General features: G+C 40.5%; 1 protein-coding gene across 1 annotated transcript in view; it reads left to right on the forward strand.

Annotated features, from left to right (window-relative positions):
- The first annotated feature begins 3,799 nt into the window (after positions 1–3,799).
- LOC103371487 (A disintegrin and metalloproteinase with thrombospondin motifs 6-like) overlaps positions 3,800–25,988 on the forward strand; it is a 39,464-nt gene continuing 17,275 nt past the window's right edge. Inside the window, exons 1-10 of the mRNA XM_008300830.1 lie at positions 3,800–4,157; positions 6,244–6,650; positions 6,748–7,130; positions 11,015–11,189; positions 11,829–12,052; positions 12,180–12,263; positions 14,787–14,932; positions 18,423–18,466; positions 22,499–22,604; positions 24,933–25,079. Of these exons, the coding sequence (XP_008299052.1) occupies positions 6,551–6,650; positions 6,748–7,130; positions 11,015–11,189; positions 11,829–12,052; positions 12,180–12,263; positions 14,787–14,932; positions 18,423–18,466; positions 22,499–22,604; positions 24,933–25,079 (1,409 nt within the window). The 5' untranslated portion in view covers positions 3,800–4,157; positions 6,244–6,550. The remainder of the gene's footprint in view (positions 4,158–6,243; positions 6,651–6,747; positions 7,131–11,014; positions 11,190–11,828; positions 12,053–12,179; positions 12,264–14,786; positions 14,933–18,422; positions 18,467–22,498; positions 22,605–24,932; positions 25,080–25,988) is intronic.

Consider the following 25,988-nt stretch of genomic DNA (forward strand, 5'->3'; position numbering starts at 1 on the left):
TTTTTTTAAAGAAACAAAATCAGTTTAAAACACAATTCAGACACTTGCTGTGCTACTTTCAGACACACGGTGGCGCTGCCTCCCACAAAACCCGCTGACACCTCCTCAGCAGGAGAGCATGTAATGACGAGCTGGCTGTAATGACATAGCCTCCTACATAATGAACGGCTGTAACTGGAACTCAGGGATAGGCACGATTTTCAATTTCCGACAGACTAAAGATAGACGTGGGCTGAATTACACTGAAATACGCAGAGTGGCTATTAGGCTGCAATCCACAGGAGACCCTTTAGATATACGGATGCACTGATTCAGGTATCACACTGTCAAACATGCTGCTCACTGACAGTAAATAAGTGTTTACTTACTGCACGGTTAACCCAGTTAAAGTCGCTGTAATGTGCAAATCTGATCAGTTTTCATGAGATAAATTCAAAGGTAGTGGCCAGAAATTACAAGAGCATAGTGGACTTGCATGCTATATATACTGCTATATATTAGTACACGTTTGAGCCACTCATGCTCCAATACTTCCATGTTATGCTTCTTCATATGACTACTTCAATGCATTTCAGAGGACAATGCATTATTTGACAGCTATGGTTGCATTTCAAATTAAGATTTTACCCACAAACTCATAATCAGTCATTGTTCTTCTTTACCCAATTACAACAATAAAGTACTGCTTAAATATCATTGCATCAGTTATAATTCAAGAACAGAATAATATAACATTTACAAGAAGCATTCTCCACCATGAGAGTATATTTTGGTCAGTGGAGGAACAAAAAACTCACATTCTTTAGCTAATTAAAGACCATTATCCAACTCCAGTAAACGCACAAACATGCCATCAACAAAATGCACTCAGAGTCAAAAGTAAAAGCACTTGTTCTGCAGAAAAAAGGGGCTTTGTCACATATATGATTATACATAACAATATTACATTGGGAGTAGTAACATGCATCTGTGTGTAGGCAGCATTTTTCTGCGTTGCCCAACCTAGGGGTCGTGTCCCTCTGAAGGAGTCACATGATAAATCTGAGGAGTCGCAAGATAATTAACGTAAGTAAAAGAAGATATAACGTATCCTGCATGCACAAGATTGTGTTGTGCTTGTAGGATTTGGATCATTTCACTTCTTTGGACTGTGCACATCACTGTACACGGTTAAACGAAGCCATGTGAAAAGTTTAGAGCAGAAATGTCAACCAGATGCTGATTTTTATAATAAAGGCCCCTTCACACTTCTCCTTCCTCTCAACTTCAATGGGAAATGCAATCATTTTTAGTCCAATGTATTGTGTTTAAAATCTCATTTACATATAAAAGACCAACTTATACAATGTCATGTACTGTTACATTAAATATATCGAAATATATAAACTAGTTTAAATAAAGCTCCACATTGATTGGCTGAAACAGAAGAATACTACATGCACATCAATGCATCAGTAATTGTAATAATGCAATTATGTAAATCTAAACAAGGGTATTTTCTGCTCTGACTGTTTTACTTTTGATAATTTCAACAAATTTCACTACTCATGCTTTTTCAATTCAGTAACTTTGTTTGTGAAGCTGGTATTTTAGAGTGTACGTTTACTTCTGAACAGATCCCTTGCCACTGTGAGTGAAGAAGAGTGACATCCAGTGGTTTAATATCATCTTTGTTTCATACAAACATGACAGTGACAGTAAAGTGAATGTAAGAGAATAACAAGTAAAATATTTCCCTCTGAAATGTGGTAAGGTAGAAGTCTAAATAGAGTAAGACAGAAAATGGTAAAGCAGTCACGTAAATATACTTTTTTACCTCTGATTTTTTTGCAAATACTTTTGAATGCAGGACTTTTGCTACTTTTAAAGGTGAGCAATAAATAAATCGAGTGCAAAAGTGTAAATTTGCTGCTTTAACTTAAGTAAAGAATCTAAATATTAATCCAGTACACTCTAAAATATCACTTGGTCGCAAGACTAAAAAAGAAAGAAAGAAACAAAAAATTTTACTGATTTACATTGAGATAAACCTTTAAAGTTCCAAACAATATTTTAACAAGTTGTGCTGACATATGAGTGTTGTATCAGCTTAATTTAAACTGTGAGAGTTGACTTAAAACTGAATTCAAGTGAATATTATCTAATGAAACTGATTTAATACCTACATTTTTCATCAGGTGTGATTCAGGATCTGAAGTCCCCTCCCCTAGTTTAACATACCTGGATGTTTCAATTAGTTAAGTCTGTGAATGAAACATGTTTGATTTTAGAGGAAATGTTAATTCATCCAATTTAATGTAACCTGTTGGTTGGACAAAATTTCATTAGAAGTTGTCTCAACTCAGAAAGACTGCAAACTGTTGCATTATTTAATCTTTCATTGAGCCCAAACACTATTGTCTAGAGTGTAGTGCAGTCCAATCTGCTGTCATCCATTGGTTCATTCTCAAAAAATAGGTTGTATTTCATAAGTTTATGATGTGTTTCATGTAAAATCATAATCAGACATGTCTGTGGCAGTAGAATAAATCTAGTGGGGTAAAAGTAAAACATTTCTCTAAAATGTGGAGAAAAAGAAGATTGTAGAGTAGAATAAGATATTTATACTCGAGTAAATGAGTTTTTCATCTCTGACTTTCCCACAAATGCTTTTAAATGCAAGACTTTTGTAGTGTTAAGGTGTAATCTATGAATAAATGTACTTGTACAACTTTTACTTATAGGTACAGGATCTGAATTCAATTTGTTCTTTTGTGTATAAATATGAATTAACTGACTTTTACTTGTATTGCACAACTTTTGGATTTTTGAATTGCTTTTTTTTTTTTTTAAATCTAGAAAAAGGATCTGTATATTTTCTGTATCTCCAGGTCAAAACAGCTGTTTAATCTTTAATAACTGGTTGTGCTTTATCAGTTTATCATGCCTGTTTTCATGCAAAATCCAAATCTGAAAAATGGCCATTGGGGTAAAGTAAATGTCATAAAGTATAATTAGTTAATAAATCAGTATTTTTTCTAGAGTAGATTTGCTTCTAAAAGTATTAAGGCAGGTCAGCAGATCTGGAATCCAGTAGTTCAATCTATAATGATGGTTGGGTTTTATAAGCTTATCATGGGTGCTTAATATAAACTCAAAACCTGTAAAGTTTGTTTATTAACCTTTTTTTTTTTTCTGGGTAAATTTGCTACTTTTACTTGAGTAAAAGATCTGAATGCTTTCCTCCAGCACTGCAGGTCAAAACATCTGGCATCCAGCGGTTTAATCTTTAATAACAGGTTGCGTTTTATGAGTTTATCATGTGTGTTTGGTGTAAAATTTAGAATCTGGAAAGTAGCTGTAGGTGTAAAGTAAGTCAGTATTTTAATAGAGCAGATTTTACTACTTTTATTTCAGTAATGGATGTGAACAGTTGCTCCACCTCTGCTGTACTAAACATCTGGCATCCAGTGGTTTAATCTTTAATAACATGTTGTGTTTAAAAAAAAAACCTGCCATGTGTGTCTTTATGTAAAGTCTCACTCTGAGAAGCTGTAAATGTAAATGGAGGAAATCTGATTTTTTTTTTTTTTTAACGTGTGGATTTGCTGTTTTTGCATAAGTGGAGGATGTGAGCTGCTGGAGCTGAGGTTTGTTATTTGAGGGCAGTAGCACTGATAGACATGCGCACAGCTGATGGAAGAGAGGCACATCTGCACTGACGTCACCTCCCCCCCTGAAAAAGCTGGCAGTTTGAAGCTGTCCTGCACTGGGACATACCCGGTGTCTCTGTGAGGGGGAGCAGCTGCAACACAACTCCTGCTGCTGTTTGGATGCAACTTTTTTCCCCTCTCAAGTTTTGTGTTTTTTTTCTTCTCCTCCTGAGCCATGAACGCATCATAGAGACGACAGACAAGGACTGAGAAACTCTGCTGGAGGAGATCCAAGAGGAAAAAAAAAAAAAGAAGCTGAATAACTGCTCTTTTCTTCTTCTTCTTTTTGTTGTTGTTTCTGGGCTGAGATACTGCTGCTCTGGGCTGAAGGCGAAGAATCAGAGGATGGCAGAGCTCAGGAGGAGATGAGCAGAGGAGGTTTGTGTGAGGAACCAGAGAGCTGCACAACTCTTTTGTCCTGAGCCTTGCACACTTGGACTGGAGCTGACAATGAAGATGAGCTTGGTAAATATCTCCTCGCACTCCTTGTCCGTGTCTTTTGTGCTAGTTTAGTTTAAATCCTCACAGGGGGAGCTGGCAGACTTTAAAAAAAAAAAAGAAAGAAAAAAAAAGAGAGAGAGAGAGGGAGAGCTATCTCGGCTCAGACAGAGTTTGCATGGAAAAACGCGTACTTTCGGCCACATTTTACGCACGGTATCCACGTAAAGTTTGCAGCGTTACATCTCCGCTCAATGAAACTAGGAAAACGTCCAGACTTTGTGCAAGTTTATGTAGGTTTGCAGACGCTCCTTGAGGGTTTCGCATTTGAGGTTGCCGGTGTTTTGCATACGGGGCCGGCTGCCAACTGTCTGGGTCAGAGTGGCCAAGTAGGTAGCGCTGTCTGTCTGTCTGGAGCCGCTGGAGCTCCACAGCTGAGGAAACACATAATCGTCCCGCAGTCCGCTCACTTTCAGTCCTCCTATCACCTGACGTCTGTTTATAGTCCTTCTAGTTTGCACATGCTGCCGAAAAGCGCGTCACCGAGCAAGAAAAAAGAAAAAAAAAAACCCCAACAATCTGCACGAATGATATCATGCCGACCGTTCTGCAGGAGCTCAGATTTATGCGTCCTCCTCTCAGCGCGGTTTTTACACGTCAGTTACACCGCACAGCCTCGGTTCTGTCACCGAATTAGTCATTAAACTGTCGTCGGTGTTTAATTAACGAGGGACAGAAATATGTGTGTTGTTCCTGGAAACCCCTGTTGAAGAACGTGTTCAGGTTAAATAATGACATGATCAAACTCTCAACCTGAGCTCAGGCATGTGCAGCTTGGAGTTTTCATTCATTTACCACCGACACCACCACAGAGCTGCAGCCACCGACTCGTTTATTGAAGCTGCAACAGTTAGTCGATTAACTGATTCAACAGAGATGTGACAAGCTTCTGCAGCTTGTCTTTGGTTTAACTCAATATGAAGTCAACTGCAAGTAACAATTTATCCCTTTTCAGGACTTTGATGCTGCCATATGTAGAAGGTCTTTCAGGGTCCCCAAGAAAGAATATGTGCAAAATATTTGTTGGTATTCATTATAGACTTTATATTATGTTAAATACATTTTCTGATAAGTTGATGTATTTTGGGTTCCAAATGCATGACAAATGTTTCTCTTGATATATATAAAGCAAACAAACAAACAAACAAACAAAAAAACTGTACCTGTCACCTAGACCAAATGGCCCGAGGTCCAAAAGACCCCAAAGGTCCTGAACAGGGTTGAAGTTTAAAGTACTGTAAGAGAATTGTTAAAAGTTCAAATGATGCTTCTGGGGGGCTCCTACATCCCAAAACTAAAACCAAAAGTTATCAAGATGCATCTTTTGATAGTAAAATCCAAAAAGCGTTAAGTTAAAACTAATTTGATACGTGAGAGCATCACTTAATTGATCAACAATCAGTTATAAAAAGGTCGTATTTGACAACTGATATGCAAAAATACCAAAACTTTCAACTTCTTTCAAATATATAATGATTTTCTGTGCAGCTAAAGGTTATTTTCATGATTTCTAATCTGTCGAAAAGTGTCTTGCTTTCTCCACAACTCAAAGATTTTTACTTTATTGTCATAAAGGAAAGAAACCATTTTAATTTAGAGTTTTTTTCTTTAAAAATTACTGAAATTGATGAATCTATTATTAGTTGTCAATTACTTTATCAGCTGGCATCTGAAGGATTCATTGATTAGTTGGTGTGGCTCCAAACTCAGCATCTTTTTTTTTCTATTTTATGACATTTAATTGGCACAATGATTGATTAAGCAGACTGGTCAGTTATTGCAGTCATACTCATGTATATTTGTGTTATCATTTATTTTGTAAAAATATCAGAAAGTAGTGAAAAAACAGTCCAATAGAGCCTTTGGAATGTCTTGTTTTGTCCGACCAGCTGTCAAAAAAACAGCAAAAGAGCAGCAAATGACATTTAGGAAGCCGCAAACAGAGAATTCGTGCTTTAAGACGTGAATTAAACCATTAAATAATTACTGGAAAAGCAGCTGATCAGACTGTGATCCTTCTCGAGCGATAACCTCTGCTTGATTTCCTCCACAGGAATGCAGATGGATCGGTCAAGACAAGTTTCCAATATAGAGCTTGGTGTTTGGAGTTACACCTGACCCTGACTGTGTCTGATGGATTACAGTGTTTTCTTCGAGCTGCTGACATGAATCCAGAGGCCACTGAGATGTGGAAGCGCTTGCCTTCAGGAGAAATCTGAGACCTGGACGAGCCTTGGAGCGTTTAAAGTGAAGGAGTCGAACCATGGACTTGTTATGGTGTGGCATCGGACTGATCGCGTGCTGTTAACCCGCCTGTAGCGCCCTCTGCCCCCACCCCATGTCACATCTTTCCCTGAATTATGGAAATTTTGTGGAAGACGCTGACTTGGACACTGAGCCTGGTGGTGATGGCTGCTTCCGAATTTCAGAGCGTCAACAGACTTTCGCACAACTCCCAAGGTATGAAGGTGACAGGTGGATAGGAAGTGTAGCCTCTGTTATAGCCATGAGTGGGTTTGTTATCTTCTCAATTCTTTTCTCTTTTCCCCTGTAAAAGAGGAGTTCCTTTCCTACCTGCAGCACTACCAGCTGACTGTCCCGGTGCGAGTGGATGAGAACGGAGACTTCCTGAGCTACACTGTGAAGCACCACCGGCCGGGCCGACGGAGACGGGGGGCGGTGGACCCCGTAATGGAACCCCAGCCAGTGTTAGACCCTCCGGAGCCCCGGCTGTTCTACAGACTGTCAGCCTACGGAAAGCACTTTCACTTAAACCTGACTCTCAGCCCCCACCTGGTGTCCAAACATTTCACAGTGGAGTACTGGGGCAAAGAGGGGCTGGAGTGGCGCCATAACATGGTAGATAACTGTCACTATGTGGGATTCTTGCAAAATCAGCACAGCACGACCAGAGTGGCACTCAGCAACTGCAAGGGCCTGGTGAGTACACAGTGGCTGTTTTATTTTTATTCCAAGAATGGATGTAGGTCCATGTAGGCACATTAACCCTTGGAACCCCTGAACCCACCAGTGAGTTTAAAAAGCATGTTTCTTTTTAAATCGCTAAAATGACATCAATTATTCAGAAACCGTAAAAACAGAAAGAATTGTCAGATTTTTAACTTCCCAACAGTTCTTGAACTGCTCATCGGTGACATTAGCTTCTATTAAAATTAACCAAATGCAAGACATAAAAATCATATTTCCTCTAAAGTACGTTTTCACATCTTGTTTAAACATTCACCAAAACTAAACTGTTTGCTCACACCAGATTCTGTAAAAAAAAAAAAAATTGGTGCTCCTTAACACAACCGTGAAGCCATCAGTGACACAGCTGTGAGCAGCAGTCACGAGACAAAAATTCAGGTCAGATCATGTGATAAAATTACTAAAAATAAATAATTCACAGTGTTCAGATTCTGTAAATAACAAAAGCTCATTTAGCTCCTATAAGACAGGAGTGACTCAACAAAAATTCAGGGGTTTTCAGCTGAACTGCAGGCTGTGTTTGCACAAAGCAGAGAAGAGACAAGTGTGGGAACAAACAAGAGAGATTAAGAGCAAACATAAATGTACTCGATCAGTAAAGTAAATGCAGAGTGGCTGGAAAACAGGAGCAACTTATGGCCAAATTGTTGTAAGATACATTCAGTTTGATGAAATATCTTTCTAGAGTTGTGCATAGCAGTGTGAAAAACATGTGTAGAGGTTGTGAAAATTTAAATAGTAAAATATCTATAGTTTTCAGAGCCAGAATTAGTTACACCTATTGGCACTTGGAAAAATGTAGTACATGTTGATTTCAGGTTTTGTCAATTTTTTTGAAATCAACATTCAACGAAATTCTAATTCAGATTTTATATTTGTATTTTTAAAAAAAAGAAGATTTGTGCCGCTATAAATTTACATTTTCTTTTGTTCTCTCTTCTTCCAACTGGTTGTGCTGTTTCCACAGAGGTGTTGAACTTCATGTTTCAGTTAAAATGACCTCACAGTGAGTAAAAATGTGCAGGAGTAAAATAGGCTCAGAGTACAAAGCGTGGGATTTCGAGAAGATTTTGAGTGTCAGACACTTAATTTATGGCAATCTGATGAAATTTCACACACCAGTTTGTACATTTCCACATGCATCTGTATTGCTGCATCTGTCAGTAATGTTATAATACACATATATATATATATATACAAATATATGTGTACTAAATATTGAAGGGAACATATTCTCTGCGTCCCCCCTAAAATCTACGCCTATGACTTTAAGTGACCGGTTACTGCTACACTGCTCACCTCAAATAAACCCTCATATTGATGCTAACATATATCTGCCTTGTGCTGCTCTCATTGCAGCCAGGCTCTCAGAGGATTAGACCAATTGTAGTTTGCTTAACAGAAACTTGGCTTCTTTCCATTTGGCACACTGAGCCTGCAGGCGGCTTGGAGTGAGGTGATGCACATGTAGAAAAATCACATCATCTCAGTGATCTGTTAGTGATAAGCATCGCAGCTTTTCTTCCCACTGAAGCGCTGAATATCACACTTCAGTAGTTGAGATCACATTTCTTAAGTTGATCTTTAAATACCATAGATTGTCCTCCACGTGTAGTTTTAAAGCGCTTTAAAACAAAACCAAACAGCACTAACAAGGCAGATAATTATCCCGTCTATGCTTTTATTCCTCCGGCTTTAAACCACAGACTGTCCAGCGTCTCTTTGCTAATCAAGGAATTGGAAGAAATTTTAATAGCTGCTATCCCTCCTTGCTTCAGAATAACTCTAAAAAAGGCCCTGCTTCTTATTGGCAAATGTAATCATGTGGAGAAAACATGTAGCCAAATGTGTTGGCAGGGCCTGCACTGAGTATCATAAAATTGAATTAGTGTTTGCCCTTTTTTCTTACAGCACCAAAAATGGACAAAACTGTGCCTGCGCTTTAATGTAATCAGCTGTCTGGACAGTTTGAGATCTTGACATCACACACTATTAAAACCCTAAATCCAAAATGTTGCTGTATGCTAGTGTGATATGTGGTTAATTGCTTTTATTGTGGGTTTTACAGAGCCAGGCCAGTGTTTCCTATAAACCCAATCTGAAGAACTTTTCCCGGTTTATGCCCCAGAGGAGGGGTATTAAAGGGGAGAGAAGAATGTTTTAATGTTAGTCTTGATGTCATTGATTGTTTGGGGTTCTGAAATCTGACTGCAGATTAGTGGCTAATGGATTGTATGTGTAAAAACATGTCCTTCATCAGGAAGAAGAGGTCACATGAGGGAACGTATTAGTTCAGATTCAGATTCGCTTTATTGTCATTGCAACGGGTACAATGAAAAGTAAGGTTCAGGCCTTTCAAAAAAAAGAAGAAGTTGTAATTAGTTGTTTCAAGGGCCACTTAAACTAATTAGTATGGCACTTCCACAAAGTTGGAAAGAAACACAATATTGAAAAACTGATTACATTTGATCCAGCAATGAATGAAATAGTCTATGGTTGCAACGTAAAGATACAGCATGAGCTGTAAGGCCAGTGATCTATTTCCTGCAAGGGAAGTCTGAGTAATGTGCATTTAGTCATCTATCCTAATCCACCTCTCTGCAGATATTGTGTGCAACCCACAGTTTGTGTCTACACAAACAAGGGCTGTAATGTGCACGTGTGAAATATGTCGACACGAAAACACAAAGACACACAAATGAATGGAATGGAGTCCTTCAAGCAGAGCAGAGCATGGTATAATTTAGAACAACTGCACGTCTGTGGTGTCTGCAGCTGTCCATGTGGGCATCCACGAGGGAGTACAATCCCAATTTAAGGTAGCTAGCAATGTACCTGCTCAACTCGGCCTTTGACTGACTGGTTTCAGAATTCATCAGTGACTCGAGCTGTTTCTGTTAGGTCCCTCCACCATCTGTCCTTAAACATCTTTTCTCTGTAACAAGCAGATTTATAAGGCTTACACGTCAAAATCAAAAAGCAACCTCTGAGGCTGCAAAATGAAGCCAAAAACCGCAGCACCTTAAGTGGCCACTTGAGGTTGGTTCTGGAGTACATAATTAACCAATCCTCATTATGGACTGTATGTAAAAGATGGACAAATGCTTCAGGTGTGAAAAGTGAAGCTAATGCAGACGTGCCTTAAACCTGCATTCTGTGTAACAGCCAGCAGGGGGCGACTCCACTGGTTGCAAAAAGATCTCAGATTGTATAGAAGTGAAAATGAGAAAATGACCCTACTTTTCTCACTTGATCTGTTACCTCAGTAAACATTTTCCTCATAAGTTTGTGACCTGTATTGCTAGTTTAAAGACTTTTTAAGTACAGAATGATGCTTGTTTTGTAAATAATGGCCCCATTTAGAAGGAAACAGATGATAAAGCAGGTTATGTTTTAGGGCATGGCTGCCTTGTGATTGACAGGTTGCTCGTGTTCGGGTGTAAGTGATGTGCATTGTGCCCTTGGGTTCTCCAGTCGGGTTCACAGCTTGTCTGGTTTCAAAAGATCCTGATGGAAACGTGCAAATTCCAAACGCAAGACTTCAAAATAGGTGTTCACAAACCTGTGGGTGACGTCACCACAGTCTTTAGCTAAACACTTTAAACTTGCGCAAACTCGTCTTTACTTTCGGTCTCAACACACAGTCACGAGTAAACTGAAACTCAGGTTAAAAATAGGTGGACTGCCCCTTTAATAAAATGAATGCATACAGAGCAGTCTGGTACACCCAACATGTAAGTTGTTTTTTCCTGTGTCTTTGTTAATATTATGCATTCAGCATCAGTGTTTACTTTTTGTAATCTGTTTTTTCACTGATTTTTTTCTCCTCTAACAAGCATGGTGTTATAACAACAGAGGAAGAACAGTATTTAATAGAGCCTTTAAAGAACATATCCTCCGCCACCTCCAGTGAATGGAACCTGGAAGAAGCACAGCAACATGTTATTTATAAAATGTCTGCCATTCCCTCACCACAAGAGCATAGCCAGGAGTTCAGCTGTGGCATTTCAGGTTGGTGAACCTCCATCTGGGTTGTGTGGGTGGAACTGACGTAAAGGAATAACTATACATAGCAGGTTAGAGGAAGTGCTGGTTTGGTTCTAGGCCCATGTTCTGGTGGACATGACCGGGCCTCTTGTGTGCTATAGTTGCTCCTGGCCTGGACACCTTTCAACCTGTAAGAGAACGTTTCGCTCCAGCTTTCATAAAAGGCCCCTCAGTGCATTAAGACTGCTTGACTCTGACTTTTATAGAAGCACAAATCCTATTTATGAAACCAACAATCATGTTCAGATTCTGAAATTCAGACAACTTAGTTCCACCGAATGCTGTGTCTGCTGAGATATGACGAATTGGAAAAAAGAACCAGGTGGATATTTAGGTATTTGGGCCAAGGTCTTATAAGAAACAGCGGAGGCTGTCATCGCCAGGAAGCTAGCATGCCCCAACATGTACCATCTTATAGCTTTTTTCCCAGAGCATCTGGGTCATAAAACAAAGGCTTTAGCTACAAGGTTCAAAGGGGCAGACTCTATCTGCATCCATCATACACAAACCAGCTCTCTCTCAAACCGAAAATGTGTCGTAATTCTGCTGTGGACTGTTATTGAATAATCTGATAACGTGTCTTTGTCTGCTTGTCATCCTCAGACCTCATTAAAAGCAGTGCACCTTGCCAGATTAGCACACCTCAACCTGTCCACTCGTCCTCTGTCCCCCAAAACGACATTGAGCAGTCAAACAGCACCCACAGACAGAGGCGCTCCGTCAGCACCGAGCGCTTCGTCGAGACCCTCGTGGTCGCTGATAAAATGATGGTCGGCTACCACGGACGCAAAGACATCGAGCACTACATCTTGTCTGTGATGAATATTGTAAGTTTGATCCTACTTTTTGCTCATGTTGGTTATCGTGCTGCTGATGCCTCTAATCGTACATGTTCTGTTTGTCGATCTGTACTGTTGTCTGACTTTGTGTCTTTTCTTCTTTTCTGGAGGTCAGGTTGCCAAACTTTACCGTGATGCCAGTCTAGGAAATGTTGTGAACATTATTGTGACCCGGCTGATTGTTCTGACAGAAGATCAGGTGAGAAAATGTTTTTTTTTTTTTTCACTCCAAACCCTCCTTAGTGTAAAAGTTTTCAGCCTCTTTTTTTAGTATCTGTGCCCTCACCTGTAGTGAGTGTATAACTGATGCTCTTGGCGTGAGTGAGCTGCAGTATTTTATGTGACTGCTTTGGCTGAAGGGGGAGAGAGAGGAGAGACTATTCACCATATGGCCACCACTTCAGATGAAAGATGTACTCAGGCAGCTTCCCTCAGGGAGCCTCGATCGAGGATTTTTACATGCACTGTACATCTGTATGTATGTGTGATGGGAGAAACAGAGTGTCCTCCTGCCATCTGTTTTTTCTAAAAGGGTCATAGCAGCTCTTTATGTAGCATCAGGTCCAAAAATCAAGTTTGCATGTAAAGTGGAGTCAAACTTTGATCCATGTGCTGGATAAACAGAACACACATTTTGTAGTGAAAGTGAATCACTGGCATGTTTGTTGAGTCGTTCTGTATTTTCCTATAATTGCTCAGTGGGCAAGCTGGAACCAGCTCTGCATGATTGCTCTTTACATTCATGGAAGTAGATGCATTTTGCAGACTCACTACAAACCTCCCCAATTGCCCTACTTTTTATTTCTAACAGCGCAAGTCCTCGATCTACTCCCCCCTCTACTACTCATCTATCTCCTCCGGCTATAAATGGTTTTACCTTTACTACAACTGCATCTACTCTTAAATCAAATAGAAAACCTTTTTCTCTTCCAAACTCTGGTCCTCTAACCTCCCTCTGATCCCAGTACAGCACTCCTCCAAATAATTCATCCAGATAATCGTTCTACTCTGGCTCTGTGGTTAGCACTGTCAACACAGGACAATAAGTTCAATGCTGTTTTTTTTTTTTTTTTAGTTTTTGAGAGATTTTTGTTGTTGTTTTTGCACACATGCCATTATTGGTCATCAGACTCCTGAGACACTGAAGCAGGAACCTTCTGGGTCTACAGTACGAAATGAGTCTTAACCGCTTGGTTACTCTCCTGAGGCAATATCACAACTGCTTTCATTCAGTCTAAACCTATTTTTCATGTAAAGTATATTTTCAGGGTGTATGGTGCAGTATTACATTCATACATACTTACATACAACAACACGATTCAATTTGACACAACACAAATTAGACACAGCCTTATCGGATTCAGTGCGATACAGCAGGACATGACATAGCATAATTTGATATACGGTTCAATGCAATGTGATTTTATGTGACATAATATGATGTGGTTCAACACAGCAACACAATATGGTACAAAATAACACAATATGATGCAACATGATGCAACACAATACAACATGATTCGATATGATAAAAATGATGCAGTGTATTACTATACAATAGGCATGATCGAGTGCTACACAATGAAACATGATACAACCCAACATATGACATGATTCAAAGTTGTGCAATACAATACAATACAATACAATACAATACAATACAATACAATACAACATGATGCGATACAGTACAACATGACGTATAATGGCACACCATGATTACGATGCGATACGATAACATACAACATGTGATGACATTCTGCAGCATGACACAGCATGATGCAATACAAGACATTAAGATATAAGACACAACACAATTGGACACGTCATTTTACAACACAATATGATACGACATGATACGAAATGTCAAAATATAATGTAATGCGATATAAAACGATACCACAGGGTGTGATGCACAACGATACAATAAAATACAATGCAGTAAAATACAAAATATAATGCTGCACCATGACCACAATATGATATGATAAAAAACAACATGATACAACACAATATGATGCACATTGATCCAATGAGACACACAATACTTTGTGTCACGGCACACCAAAATAATGCATAATGTAATTAGATATGACATACAACAACATGACATGATGCAGTGCAACATAAGACAAAGACATGACACTATATGACACAATACAATATGACACGACACTATATAACAGAATTTGATTTACAGTGATACACCAAGATACGATACAGTACAATACTTTGTGTCAAAATATGGCACAATGCAACACAATATGACATGATACAAAATGAGTCAACATAATACAGTATGAAAAACACAACATGATACACAATGATACAAAAAGATATAATACAGTAAAATATGAGGCATCACAGCATCAAAACTGATACCGTTCAATGTGATGCAATATTACATGACACAATACGATGCAGCACGATATGACATGTGACACAATACAATACAACACAACAGTATACAACTAAATATGGCATGACACAATACAATATCAAACGATACATAATAATACAGTATAAAGTGATACAACACGACATGATACAAAATTATACAATAAGATATAATGCATCACAGTATCACATGTCATGACATGTAGCAACATGAACCAGTACTGCACAATGTTATATTGTAATGTACTGAAACTGTTTTGTGCTCTGTTGGTTGGTTTTGTTTTGTTCTGCTGCATCACGTTGCACTCTTGTGTGTCTCCTCCAGCCGAACCTGGAAATTAATCACCATGCTGACAAGTCTCTGGACAGTTTCTGTAAGTGGCAGAAGTCCATCCTGTCTCATCACAGCGATGGAAACAGTATTCCAGAGAATGGGATGGCTCACCACGACAATGCCGTCCTAATCACCCGGTGAGTCTGGCTGCTCACACGCTACTGCAATGATCCAGTCTGGATGCTTCAAAGAGTCATTTTTCCAGTTGTTACTTTCATTGTAAGTGGTGCTAATTTTCTCATTTTGAGCAAATAGGTTGCAGGTTATTTTCTGTGCAGCAGCAGCAGCAGTACTGTAAGCTTTAGTTCTTGTGCACACACTGTACCTGCAACTGAGAATAAAGCCCTCAGTTCTGAAAATAAAATGTGCTGTTACAGACAGTGCTGTACCTGTCACCCTGCAATTTATGTCAAGGGTGTTACCATAAAACAGCAAAACGCTGTCATTACCTGGAATAGGCTTCATTGTTGCCAGAACTGTTTTGGCCACATAACCTAGCAACTAAAGTGTAGCTATGTTCCCCCCACTGGTTATGTCTAGCGAGAGGATGGCGTTCTGTGATTGACATGGGCTAAAGCCAAGACTTCTGACTCTCTGGGCTCTGTACAAAACAGCCTTTCTATCATTAGTGTGCTCTTGCTTGTTGTCTGTCAGTTGACATTCTCCAGCTCCTTTGGCTTTTGTTTTTATTATTGGTTTTAGCTTCACTCAGTGAGAACCAGAACCAAAGACTTCTTGGGAGAGTCTGCATGCAGTGGTTATGGGGGTTTATCTTTCTGGCATCTCTTTTCAGCAGAAAGATGAGACATGTGATAGCCTGTTTTTATTGTCTTTAGACACCGAACACCTTATGAAACTGGCTCGTAACTCACAAATTTGTACAAGCAATCATCGGTGTTGCCCCCTATAGCTTCTGATACTAAAATCCTTCCGTTTGAGTAGTTAAAGGTGCATGAATCAATCATGGGCGAAGGTTTTATTTTAGATATTGGGGGGGACACATTAAGTGAGGTGTCCAGGGATCATTTTCTGCACCAATTTAGAGTCATTAAGTTTTTATTCATATTGTAGGAGAAAATTAAAATTAAAGTCATCTTCTTCCATCTGATTTGGACATTATCAGACCAATAAGTGACCCATAGTAGATCATTTCCATTAACATACACACATATGGGCCAGTAGGAAACACCACCAGCATCTACTAATAGCCAATAATGTTGGCAGCCTTTTGTGGTCATGTCTCTGTTGGAGTTTTTATATGCACCGGACAAAATGGAGCTTTGTAACACGAGTTAAACATAGTGGCAGGGTGTATTTTAACCAAAACCATGGTTATTTTCTCAAACCTAGTAGTTTTGGTGCCCAAACAGTGAATGAAAAACAGCAAGTGACATTTTTGAAAGTCAAAATGATCTTCAAGGAAGTTAAACTCAAGTCCTCTGGCTGAAAGGCTGCAGCTTGAAACATTTCCTGCATCCTCTAAGGACAGACTTTATTCCTCCCTGTAAGTGCTAAATTGCAGATACGTTGCCATTAATGCCTTTGAACGCTGAACTTGGAATTGGAAACAGCACAACCATGGCTAGAAGTAGAAGAGAACTCAAAATGTCTTCTTTATGACAACATATAATGCCATAAATCATAAAAATGTAATGAATTGGCAAAAAATAACGTGCAAGAAAAATGATGACTCTACAGACTTCAGATGTTTTACTACTTTTTTATTTAGATTTGGTTGATACTGTGCCTACTGTGCCTACTAGACAATGAAGAGAATCCCTACTGCCCATATATATGGGAATGATGTGCACCGGTAGCACTTGTTGAATAGTACAAATTGGGTGCTGTGCCCTTAATGTGTTTGTTAATTCACAAGTGGTAGTCTTCTAAATATTTAGGGGGATGTAAAACCTGCGTCTTCTCTCTGTACCAACTTTTGAGTATTTGATGGATTAGAAACTCTGAAACAAGCTGAGAGACCCAACAATCTGACATATAATATCCCTCCCAAGCTGTTATAGGTAATGCTCCCTGCAAATATTGGCTTACGTACACATCGATAAATTTAGGACTTGATTGCTGCTAACTAAACCACGCTATAAGTGTGTTCTAAGACCAAAAAACTCTAAGAAATACGACTGCTGCTTCATGCATCAGTTCCTGGGTCGGATCGCCTTGTTTGGAATGTGGCTTGTCACGTTCAAAAAAAGACGCAGAGGAAAATTTTGGGGAAATAAATCAAAACAAACAGACGTCCCAAACGAGGTCACGATTGTACCTGGCCGGTTTGAAACTGCTCTGCTAGAAAGGAAAGAGAGAGAGAGGAGAAGGAAGGAAGAGGAATTTATGGGGAGACAAGAGGGTGGAAGGAGGGAGGGAGGGAGAGAAGGGAAGGGGAATGAAATTAAATTTGCAGTGCCCTTGGTTTTAATAGATTAAAAGCTTTAGCAATGATTGGATCCTTCATTTGAAATGTATGATGTGTTCTTAAAGCACTGCGGCTCTATTGGATTACCTGTATGTGTATTATAGGGGTTAACAGTAGGGACGCAGCGTGACGTTCTGTGGATTCACATTCATGTCTGAGCAGCACTGTGTGTTAGTTAACCCTCTGAACCCCAGACTCTGCCAACAGGTTTGAAAAACATGTTAGTTTTATATATATATATGAAAAAGAACAGCTAAAATTAATTAAACCATTGATCAGAGCCAGAAACCAAAAGATTTCCAACTTTTTAATGGTCCTTGAACTACTCATCTGTGACACGCAGTTCAGTCGGAAAACTTAACCAAATCTAACCTTAAAAAACAAAATTGCAAAACATAAACTATTTGCAGTAACCAGATTCTGTAAAAAACACAACTAATACAACTAATAGGCCTTTAGTGACTCTGCAACGTGACAAAAATTCTGGGCCTTGTCGGTTGAACTGCAGGCTGTGTTTACACAAAATGAGAAAGAGAAGACAAGAAAAAAAAAGCAAATTGGAGAGATTGAGAGCAAAATAAAACATACTTGATCTATAAAATAAATGCAGTATGGTTCAAAAGCAGTATACAGAGAAGCAACTTGTCGAAAGATACATTCTGCATGGTGAAATATCTTTCTACATCTGAAGCTTTTTTCAATTTCTGTAAAATACATCATTTAAAAAGCGCAACTCTTCCTTTTTTTTTTTTTTTTAAATGATTATCTTTGGCATTCTAAGTGGGTCACACTGTACAGAAGACATTTTTGGGTTCTCCCTACCTCTAGTCGTGGTTGTGCTGTTTCCATAGAGATGCAGGACTTTTTCTTACAGCGAAAAATGAGCCCACAGTGAGGAAAACTGTGCAAAATAACGCACAGAAACTGCCTGGGGTTCAGAGGGTTAAGTGACATTTTGCAGAAAGCTATGGATGGAGGAGGGAACCAGGTGTTTTCTAGAACCAAACCTGTCATGACTTCATTACACGCTATTGTTATGCTAACGGCTGAGATTATATCTGGCCAGACTAGGTGATTAAACAGGGAAAGAATGGGGAGGCAAAGAGCCAGTGAAAGAAAAACTGTATAAATCTAAAAAAAAAAAAAAAAAAAGGTTAATTCAATTTCTTTTGGTGTTCTTTCCACTTTTTTTTTTCTAGGTATGACATCTGCACCTACAAGAACAAACCCTGTGGTACTTTAGGTGAGTGGAGTGAAACTTGCTTACCTGTGTTTTCCTGCCAAATTGGTAATCTTATCTGATGTTGACAGTATGAATCTCTGGTTTAGGAGTTCATCCTTCTCTTTTCCCTCCGGAGAGGTTTTCATTTTCACATTCAACATGTCCTCAGACAAACCTTATTTAGGATCCTTCGCAGCCTCCTTTAGAGGAACACCAGACGGCTCCTGTGAGACATAATGAGAAGGATGTTTTCACTTGTGTTATTATAGCTCCTCGACGGCTCGCCTCATGTTGGCTGAGGTCGGGAGCCCTGAACCTGGACAGCCGTGGTCACCTCCTCACATGGCCTCTGGTTTATAAAACTCCTCTTTCTCCGTCCTCCGCCTCTAACCTCAGTTTGTCTAAGGTGTTTACACTTCCACCGGGGGTTGAGAGAGAGAAAGGATAAGGTATGTGAGGGAGACTTGGGTGGGTGGGTGGTGGGGGGGGGAAGAAATGTGGGATAAAGAGGATAGTAGAGGCAGAAAGGAGGAGATGGAGAAGAAGAGGGGGAGTTGAAAAGAAAATGGAAGGGGAAAAGGACAATTACAGGGAGTGTTATAGTATGCAGGAGGCAGATAGAGTTGGTGATATGCAGGCTGTGGTGATTTTGGGGGAGGAAAAAGGACCAGCAAGCAGTGGCAGAAACAGAGAGACAGACCCCCCCCCTCTTTCTCTCTGCAGCCCCTCAGCTCCACCCCAAACCTCCTGCCCACCCAGCCCTCCTCTCTCCATCTTATCTTTGTAAAGGCCCCGCAGGCACCACAGTATATCTTGGAGGTAATATTGTGACTTCAGGGGTGGTTTGACAGATTGACCGCATTCGTCACATTCCCCAGTCGCTTTAATTGCCCTGGCATCTGCTTGGCTTCCTCGTTGTCTCAAACCCCCCACCCCCTCCCACCCCACCCACCCACTCCCTCTCTTCTCCTCTCCTCCCCTCCCTCCCTCTCCTCTTGGGGATCGTGCTCTGGGGTCAGATCGCTGGCCTTTAGGGTCGCCGAGTAATCACGGGGCTGGAGATAATACACAGTCCACCCCGGTGTTAAGAAAACAGCTTGCAGTGCGATGTGTGCGTGTGTGTGTGTGTGTGTGTGTGTGTGTGTTTGTGCTCACGCTCACTTTACTCTCTCTCACACACACACACATTCTTAAACTAATCGTAGAGTAGCCACCCTTCTTCCTTTCCCTCCCTCTCCTCCTTCTTTCTTCACCTTCAGGCTCCCTCCTTCCCTGCAGTAATGGTTTCAGTGGCCTCCTGATTTGCGAGTCTATTCTTGTTTAGCCTCTTAGTAAAGAGGATACAAAAGCTGTGCCACTTTTAGCACCGAGTCGAGGCAGTTCGTGCAAACTATACAGAACAATCTGAAACAGGAGCTGACCGACGAACAATAACTCATGTGTCAAGGCAGGTGTGTCAAGTGTAACAAATCACATTTGCAAAAGTGCAGTGTTTGTGCTTATGAGTCACACTGAGAGTTTAAATGATCAAGCTGAAGGGTCAGTCCATCCAAATTAAAATTTTCTCACCGATCACTTGTTGTCACTCACACCTTCAGTTTTCAGTTATCTGCCAGAAGCTCCAGTTGCAAGCTGTTGATGTTTTCCCTGTTTTATGCACATTACAAACAAGAGCATGAAAAATGTGGGGAAAAAAAGGGATATTACAAAAAAGTTGAATTGATTAAAAATCTAAATGTGAAAAAGGACAATATGCAAGCAGACCCACCAATGAAATTCTATTTCTTTGCTGCTGGAGAGGTCGAAAATTGCAGCAAATCCATGTGTACCTACGAGTGCTTTCCTTTAATAGTGTCCAACCTGAGATTTATTTCCTGCTTTTTTCAAATTTTCTGGAAACTTGTTCAAAATTTTTGAAGAACCTTGTTGATAAAGGTTGTCTCCTGATTTGTGAGTCTGGTCTTGTTTAGCCTTTAATAAAGAAGATACAAAGGCTTAAACACTTTTGGGTAAAAGGACTGATGCAAACTATACAGGAAAATCTGAAGGATATGTCAGTATCACATTTTGCAAAAAAAAAAAAAGAAGTTTTTGTGCATCCAAGCTCCACTGAGAGTTTGAATGTTTGAAACCAAGTTGAAGGCTCAGTCCATCCAAAGAACCAGGTCCACATTTTTTTCACTGACAGCATGTTGTTTGTACCGACACATTCAGCCTTCAGATATCTGCTTCCTCATCAGTAGAAAGAGGCTCCAGTGGCGAGCTGCTGACTGTAAATGTGTTTACATCGGCCTGATTTTGTGCACATTGCAAAAAAAATATGGCAAAAAAAGTTTCGTTGATAAAAACCAATCAGACAAGGTGTGATGGAAACAGATGTAGCAGATGGATTACGATTCTTTGTCTCTGCTGGAGAGGTGAAGAATAGCAGTCGATGAAAACATTACATTTACATGGACCACAGACCAGTCTATGGTTTCTGAATGACTGATGTGGACTTTGAATGTAGACAGCAGACGCACACAGACATATTCATACCACAATTAGTACTCATCTGTATGCTACAAATGGTCGCACTGCTGTTCGAATCGAACACAGAAGAACTTATCTGCCCTCACCTCTTAACAAACACTTTTTCGAAGCACCATTTGAGTCCTGAGCAGTCTGTTTGTAGAACGAACAATCTGTGTGATTACAAATTGTGGGCTGCTACAGAGGGTCTGCGTGGATCCTGGTGGCCTTGAGCATATGATAACATTTACATCATACCCATGACCCTTGCAGACACGGAAAGCATGAGGTCACTTGAGAGCTGCCTGCTCTCGTGCCAACACCATGCCAACATGGTGGCCCGTTTGGAAATTTTCTCTTATGAAAATATTTCACTGAAATATGTAGTTAGTTTAAAAGTAGTTTCCAGAGGTTGCAGCTAGCACCCCATATTTGCAAATTGCCTCGATCTCAACTTTATGCAGATAAAGAGTGGGAAACATGACACCTCCTCTCTTAAGATGCATGAAAGGCTGCTTCCATAGACAATAAGTAAGAAGTGTTGACGTGATGGATCCTGTGGACACATATCATTATAGCAACAAAGTATAATCAAGGCTGAGTGAAATGAATAATGGCGCTCTTTTCATCATGTCATCTTGAATATATATATATATATATGTCTATATTATAGTCTTAAGGCCCCTTTTTTGCATTTCATTTTTTTTTGATATTTCATCTATTAAATCTTTCATTCTACTGAACAGAATGCCGAAGTTTTGAAACTGAAACCAAAACTGTTTATGTGGCTCAATACAACAAGAAATGAATGAGCAGATGTGTTCTTTTGTGAATTGTGTGAACTGAACCTTTACACATTATTGCACACGCACACACACACACACACACATGTACGCACGCACGCACGCACGCACGCACACACACACGCACACACACACACTTACAAGCAGACAGACACACCTGCTTTGCACTGTCATCCGATCCACTCTCCAGTCACCTGTAGATGTAATCTGTGAAGAATTGCCTGCAGTCTCCCTATCTGACCTGTCAGGCTTTAGGAAAAAAGGACCTGCGACACCTGGATTGTGGAGCGGTTTTAGCTTTAAACACCCTCTCCTCTCTCTTTTCCCTCGTTCTCCAACTCCGGTTTTGAAATGAGGAAAACATTGATATTTCCTGACAGGTTTCTGGTGGGGCATGGTGTTGGTGAGGGACCTCTTATATTCCCTTCTTTGGCTCATGTTGTAGGCGATCCCTTGTTACATGAATTGAAATGTATAAATCTAACCTGTGTCTAGACATTTTCCAGCAGTCGCTGTAGTTTGCAAGAAATAAAGAAAGAGGTGTCTGAACTGGTGATGCTAAACTCATCTCTCTCTGGTGAACCTAGAGCAGTAACTAACTCAGACTGTCTTTCAACACCGCTGTAAACAGAAGATCATATGTGTGGAATCCCAATTTTATGACTCCTGAGAACGCTGCGCCTTGACCCTGTGTTTGTATGTTTGTCTGGCTTATGTGTGACTGTGTGTGTGTGTGTAGGTTTGGCCTCAGTGGCTGGAATGTGCGAGCCGGAGAGAAGCTGCAGCATCAATGAAGACATCGGCCTCGGTTCTGCTTTCACCATTGCCCACGAGATCGGCCACAAGTGAGTTTTAAGACTTTTAGGATCCTAATATAAAATATAAAATGTGACATTGCTCGCTGATGCAAATTGCAGAGGTGGGACAGAGTCAGAGGCCTCAAACTGATTTAAGTACGAGTGATTTAAGCAGTTGCTTAGAGAATTGTAGTATGTGACAGTGTAACACTATCTGCTATATAATATTTTTCATCCATTCCAGTGATGGTCATGTGATCTAAGTATACTAAAGTTGCCTTTGGAAGATGTATTTTGCCAATGAACTTTATTTCCAGGACATCACTTCTGTAACATCAGCCAGCAACTGATGGATCTCCTGACACTGCTATTATCAGCCTGCTGATTTTAAGCAGGACTTGAGGTTTTATGGTGTGAAATCAATTGGAACACCTTGTATAGAAATTTTAGGGTGCTTAAAGTATGCTAATGATCCAATCTCAGAAACACACAACTCCTCGTGAACAGGTGGTCTCATCAGGTTGAAACAAAGGCCATGGGTGTGTTAGATACCAATATTACTGTACCATACAGTACACCAGAAAGGCTTGACACATTACAAAAAGCAAGCACGACGTTGTGACATATGTATCACGTTAGCTTGACAAACGTGGTCGGTTCTGTACTATTGTGGGTTTTACTTTCTTTCATAACCCTCGGGCCTAAAGGGAAAACATACTTGCATCATCATGCCATCAAGGACAAACACACAGTTCTGGCTATGAATTACCTGTGAGCTATGTGTTTATACTGAGACGTAAACTTGTTTTTTCTTGTAACATTGGGGTTCATTGCTTTTTCCGTGCTTGTTTGTTTGCCTGCTTCCTGGTTGAACCTGGAAACCCCTGTGTTAAAAGTCACAATACTATAAATTATAGGTAATTACCTCAGACGAAGGCTCAAAAAGGTGGACTTATGGACGGTGTGCAAGAAGGGCTCCAAATATCTGTGGGAGAGCCCTCATGCACAGCCCTAAGCCCTCATGGACTTAGCAGGAATGTGTCTTAAAGTGTGTGGGTCAGTGAGTATGGATTAAATCTAAACCAGGGCCACCCTAAAACTTTGGTTGATGATTAAACACCTGCAAACCAACCAAATTCCCATCAGACTTGGGCCTGAATTGGGCTAATTAGCAAATAATGGCATGCTAACATGTTAAACTAAGATTGTGTAGACATTCTACCTGGTTAACGTCAAGATAGTCGCAAAATGAATAGAAGCAAAAGTCAAGTTGTGTGTTTTTTTTTTTTTTAATTTTGTCAAGTAAAGCCCAAAGAAATCAGACTTGATTCTGACTCAGGACCAGCTGAGTCCACACCTCTACAAATTTTCCCTTTTTTAACTTCATCTTCAAACCTTTTATCACAGTTACAACTGTGTTTTGCTCTTAAACAAACATTTCTTACTACTCGGGTTCACCAGACTTGCGTGTAGCCTCTTTCTCCCCCCTGCAGACGTCTTGAACTGTATCTCCACATATTTCCTCATGCAAATGTCAGTGTCCACATACCTCTGGCTCTCTCCTCCTGAATATAAAGCAAAATAATGATGATGTATTAGTCTACGTATCCCTCTCGAGAGAGTTCAGCAAGATGGCGATTTCCTTTATTATGTCTCATGTCTGCTTCTGTTGTAGGGCAGTTGTAAAAATAGTCTCTGCTTCTAGAGGATGTATAAAAAAAACACACTGCAGCGGGGTTTCGACCGGCCTGATTTATTTCCAGAGTAGGGTAAAATGTCATAAACGCCGGCCTTAGAAAAACAGGTTGAGACTGTGCGATGTGGTTGGGTTTGTTATATACATTAGACCTGATTTGTGCTGCTGGACTGTAAGGAAAAGTAAGCTTTGACATCCTGCTGTAACGTGAGATTTTCTCTCCAATGATATCCAGACAGATAAGGTTTTTTAAAAATGAATTGTTAAAGTGATTTATTTCCAGTGTGGATTTGATATGAAATGAGTTCTTGAGCAGATTTAACAAGAGACCTTGAGGTTGGGAGCAGTTTGGGTTTTGGGTCTCTCTCAGTGGCTGATCTAAAGCCGGCAGTGACTCCCCCTCATGGCCTGCTCAGACCTGCAGCTGCTGATTGACAGCCAGGCATCAGAGTGGTGATTAGAACTTTTTCATTCCTGCCGAGCTCCAGACAGGGTTTGACCCCTGACCCCTCCACACAGCTGTTTCAGAGCCACAGAGCTCGATCTTTACAGCCACTGAGGTAGACATCCTCCAGCCAGAAACCTGGACTGTCCAGCGTCCTCCCATCAAAACTGTGTATTTAACTGCAGATCATTACTCCCAGCTGCGTTAATTCCACTTTTTAATTTGTGTGTTCCAGTTTTGGGATGAACCACGATGGGATTGGGAATTCCTGTGGCACCAAAGGCCACGAGACAGCCAAGTTGATGGCCGCTCATATAACAGCCAACACCAACCCTTTCTCCTGGTCTGCCTGTAGCAAAGACTACATCACCAGCTTTCTCGAGTAAGTGGATGATGGTTGTTCCCCTTGGGACTGTCTGGGTGTGTTTGGATTGTGTGTATGTGTGTGTGCAGGAGTGGAAAAGGTGCATTGCTTGCAGCTGTCTCGCTTTACAACCCGCTGCCACTGGCTGGCCCTTGTGGTGACCCGCTCGGCTGTCTTATTCACAACCATTTCATCGCTGAGACTCCTGCCAGACCTCCTTGTGGCTGTGGATGATAACCGACTGCTTTCCACTCCTGCATCCTCGCACCACAAGGCGGGTGATGTGAGAGCTCATGTGGTCCTCGGTGGCGATGTGCAGGCCAGCTGGCTTCAACCAGTGCTTTGCTGTTTTGTGGAGAGGTCAAAGGAGACAAAAAGTTGGAGCCCACGAATAAATAAAAGCAGAATGCCAGCTTGGCATGGTAACACACTTGTTTCTATTCCTGAGGCCAGACCAAACATCTGGAGTAACTGAATAAACAGATACCTGGCATGTTTCCCTTTTTATTAGATAGGACAGGCAATTAGGGCGCCCCTGAATCTGGAAATTAACTTAACTAATTTAATGCATTGTTCTGATACATTGTTGTGATGTGGCAATTTAAAGAGCCTCTATTATGGGTTTGGGGGTTTCCCCTGTCTGTTAATGTGTTATATAGCTGCTTTTTTGTGCAGATAAAAGGTACAAAGCCCAGACTCCACACCATTTGAGTTACTCTCTCCCAAAGACAACACCGCTTCTTACCCGCCTGAATTCTCTTGTTGTAAGTTCAGGCTATTTTTCTGTTACTTATCAATGTCACCGGACATCTACAGGCGACTGTGGCTCAGGTGGTAGAGCGGTTGTCCTCTGATCATAAGGTTGTTGGTTTGATCCCCCGCCCCTCCACAGCTGAAGTGTCTTTGGGCAAGACACTGAACCTGAAG

Source organism: Stegastes partitus, unplaced genomic scaffold, assembly GCF_000690725.1.
Source record: "Stegastes partitus isolate 25-593 unplaced genomic scaffold, Stegastes_partitus-1.0.2 Scaffold1594, whole genome shotgun sequence".
Classification (NCBI taxonomy): domain Eukaryota; kingdom Metazoa; phylum Chordata; class Actinopteri; family Pomacentridae; genus Stegastes; species Stegastes partitus.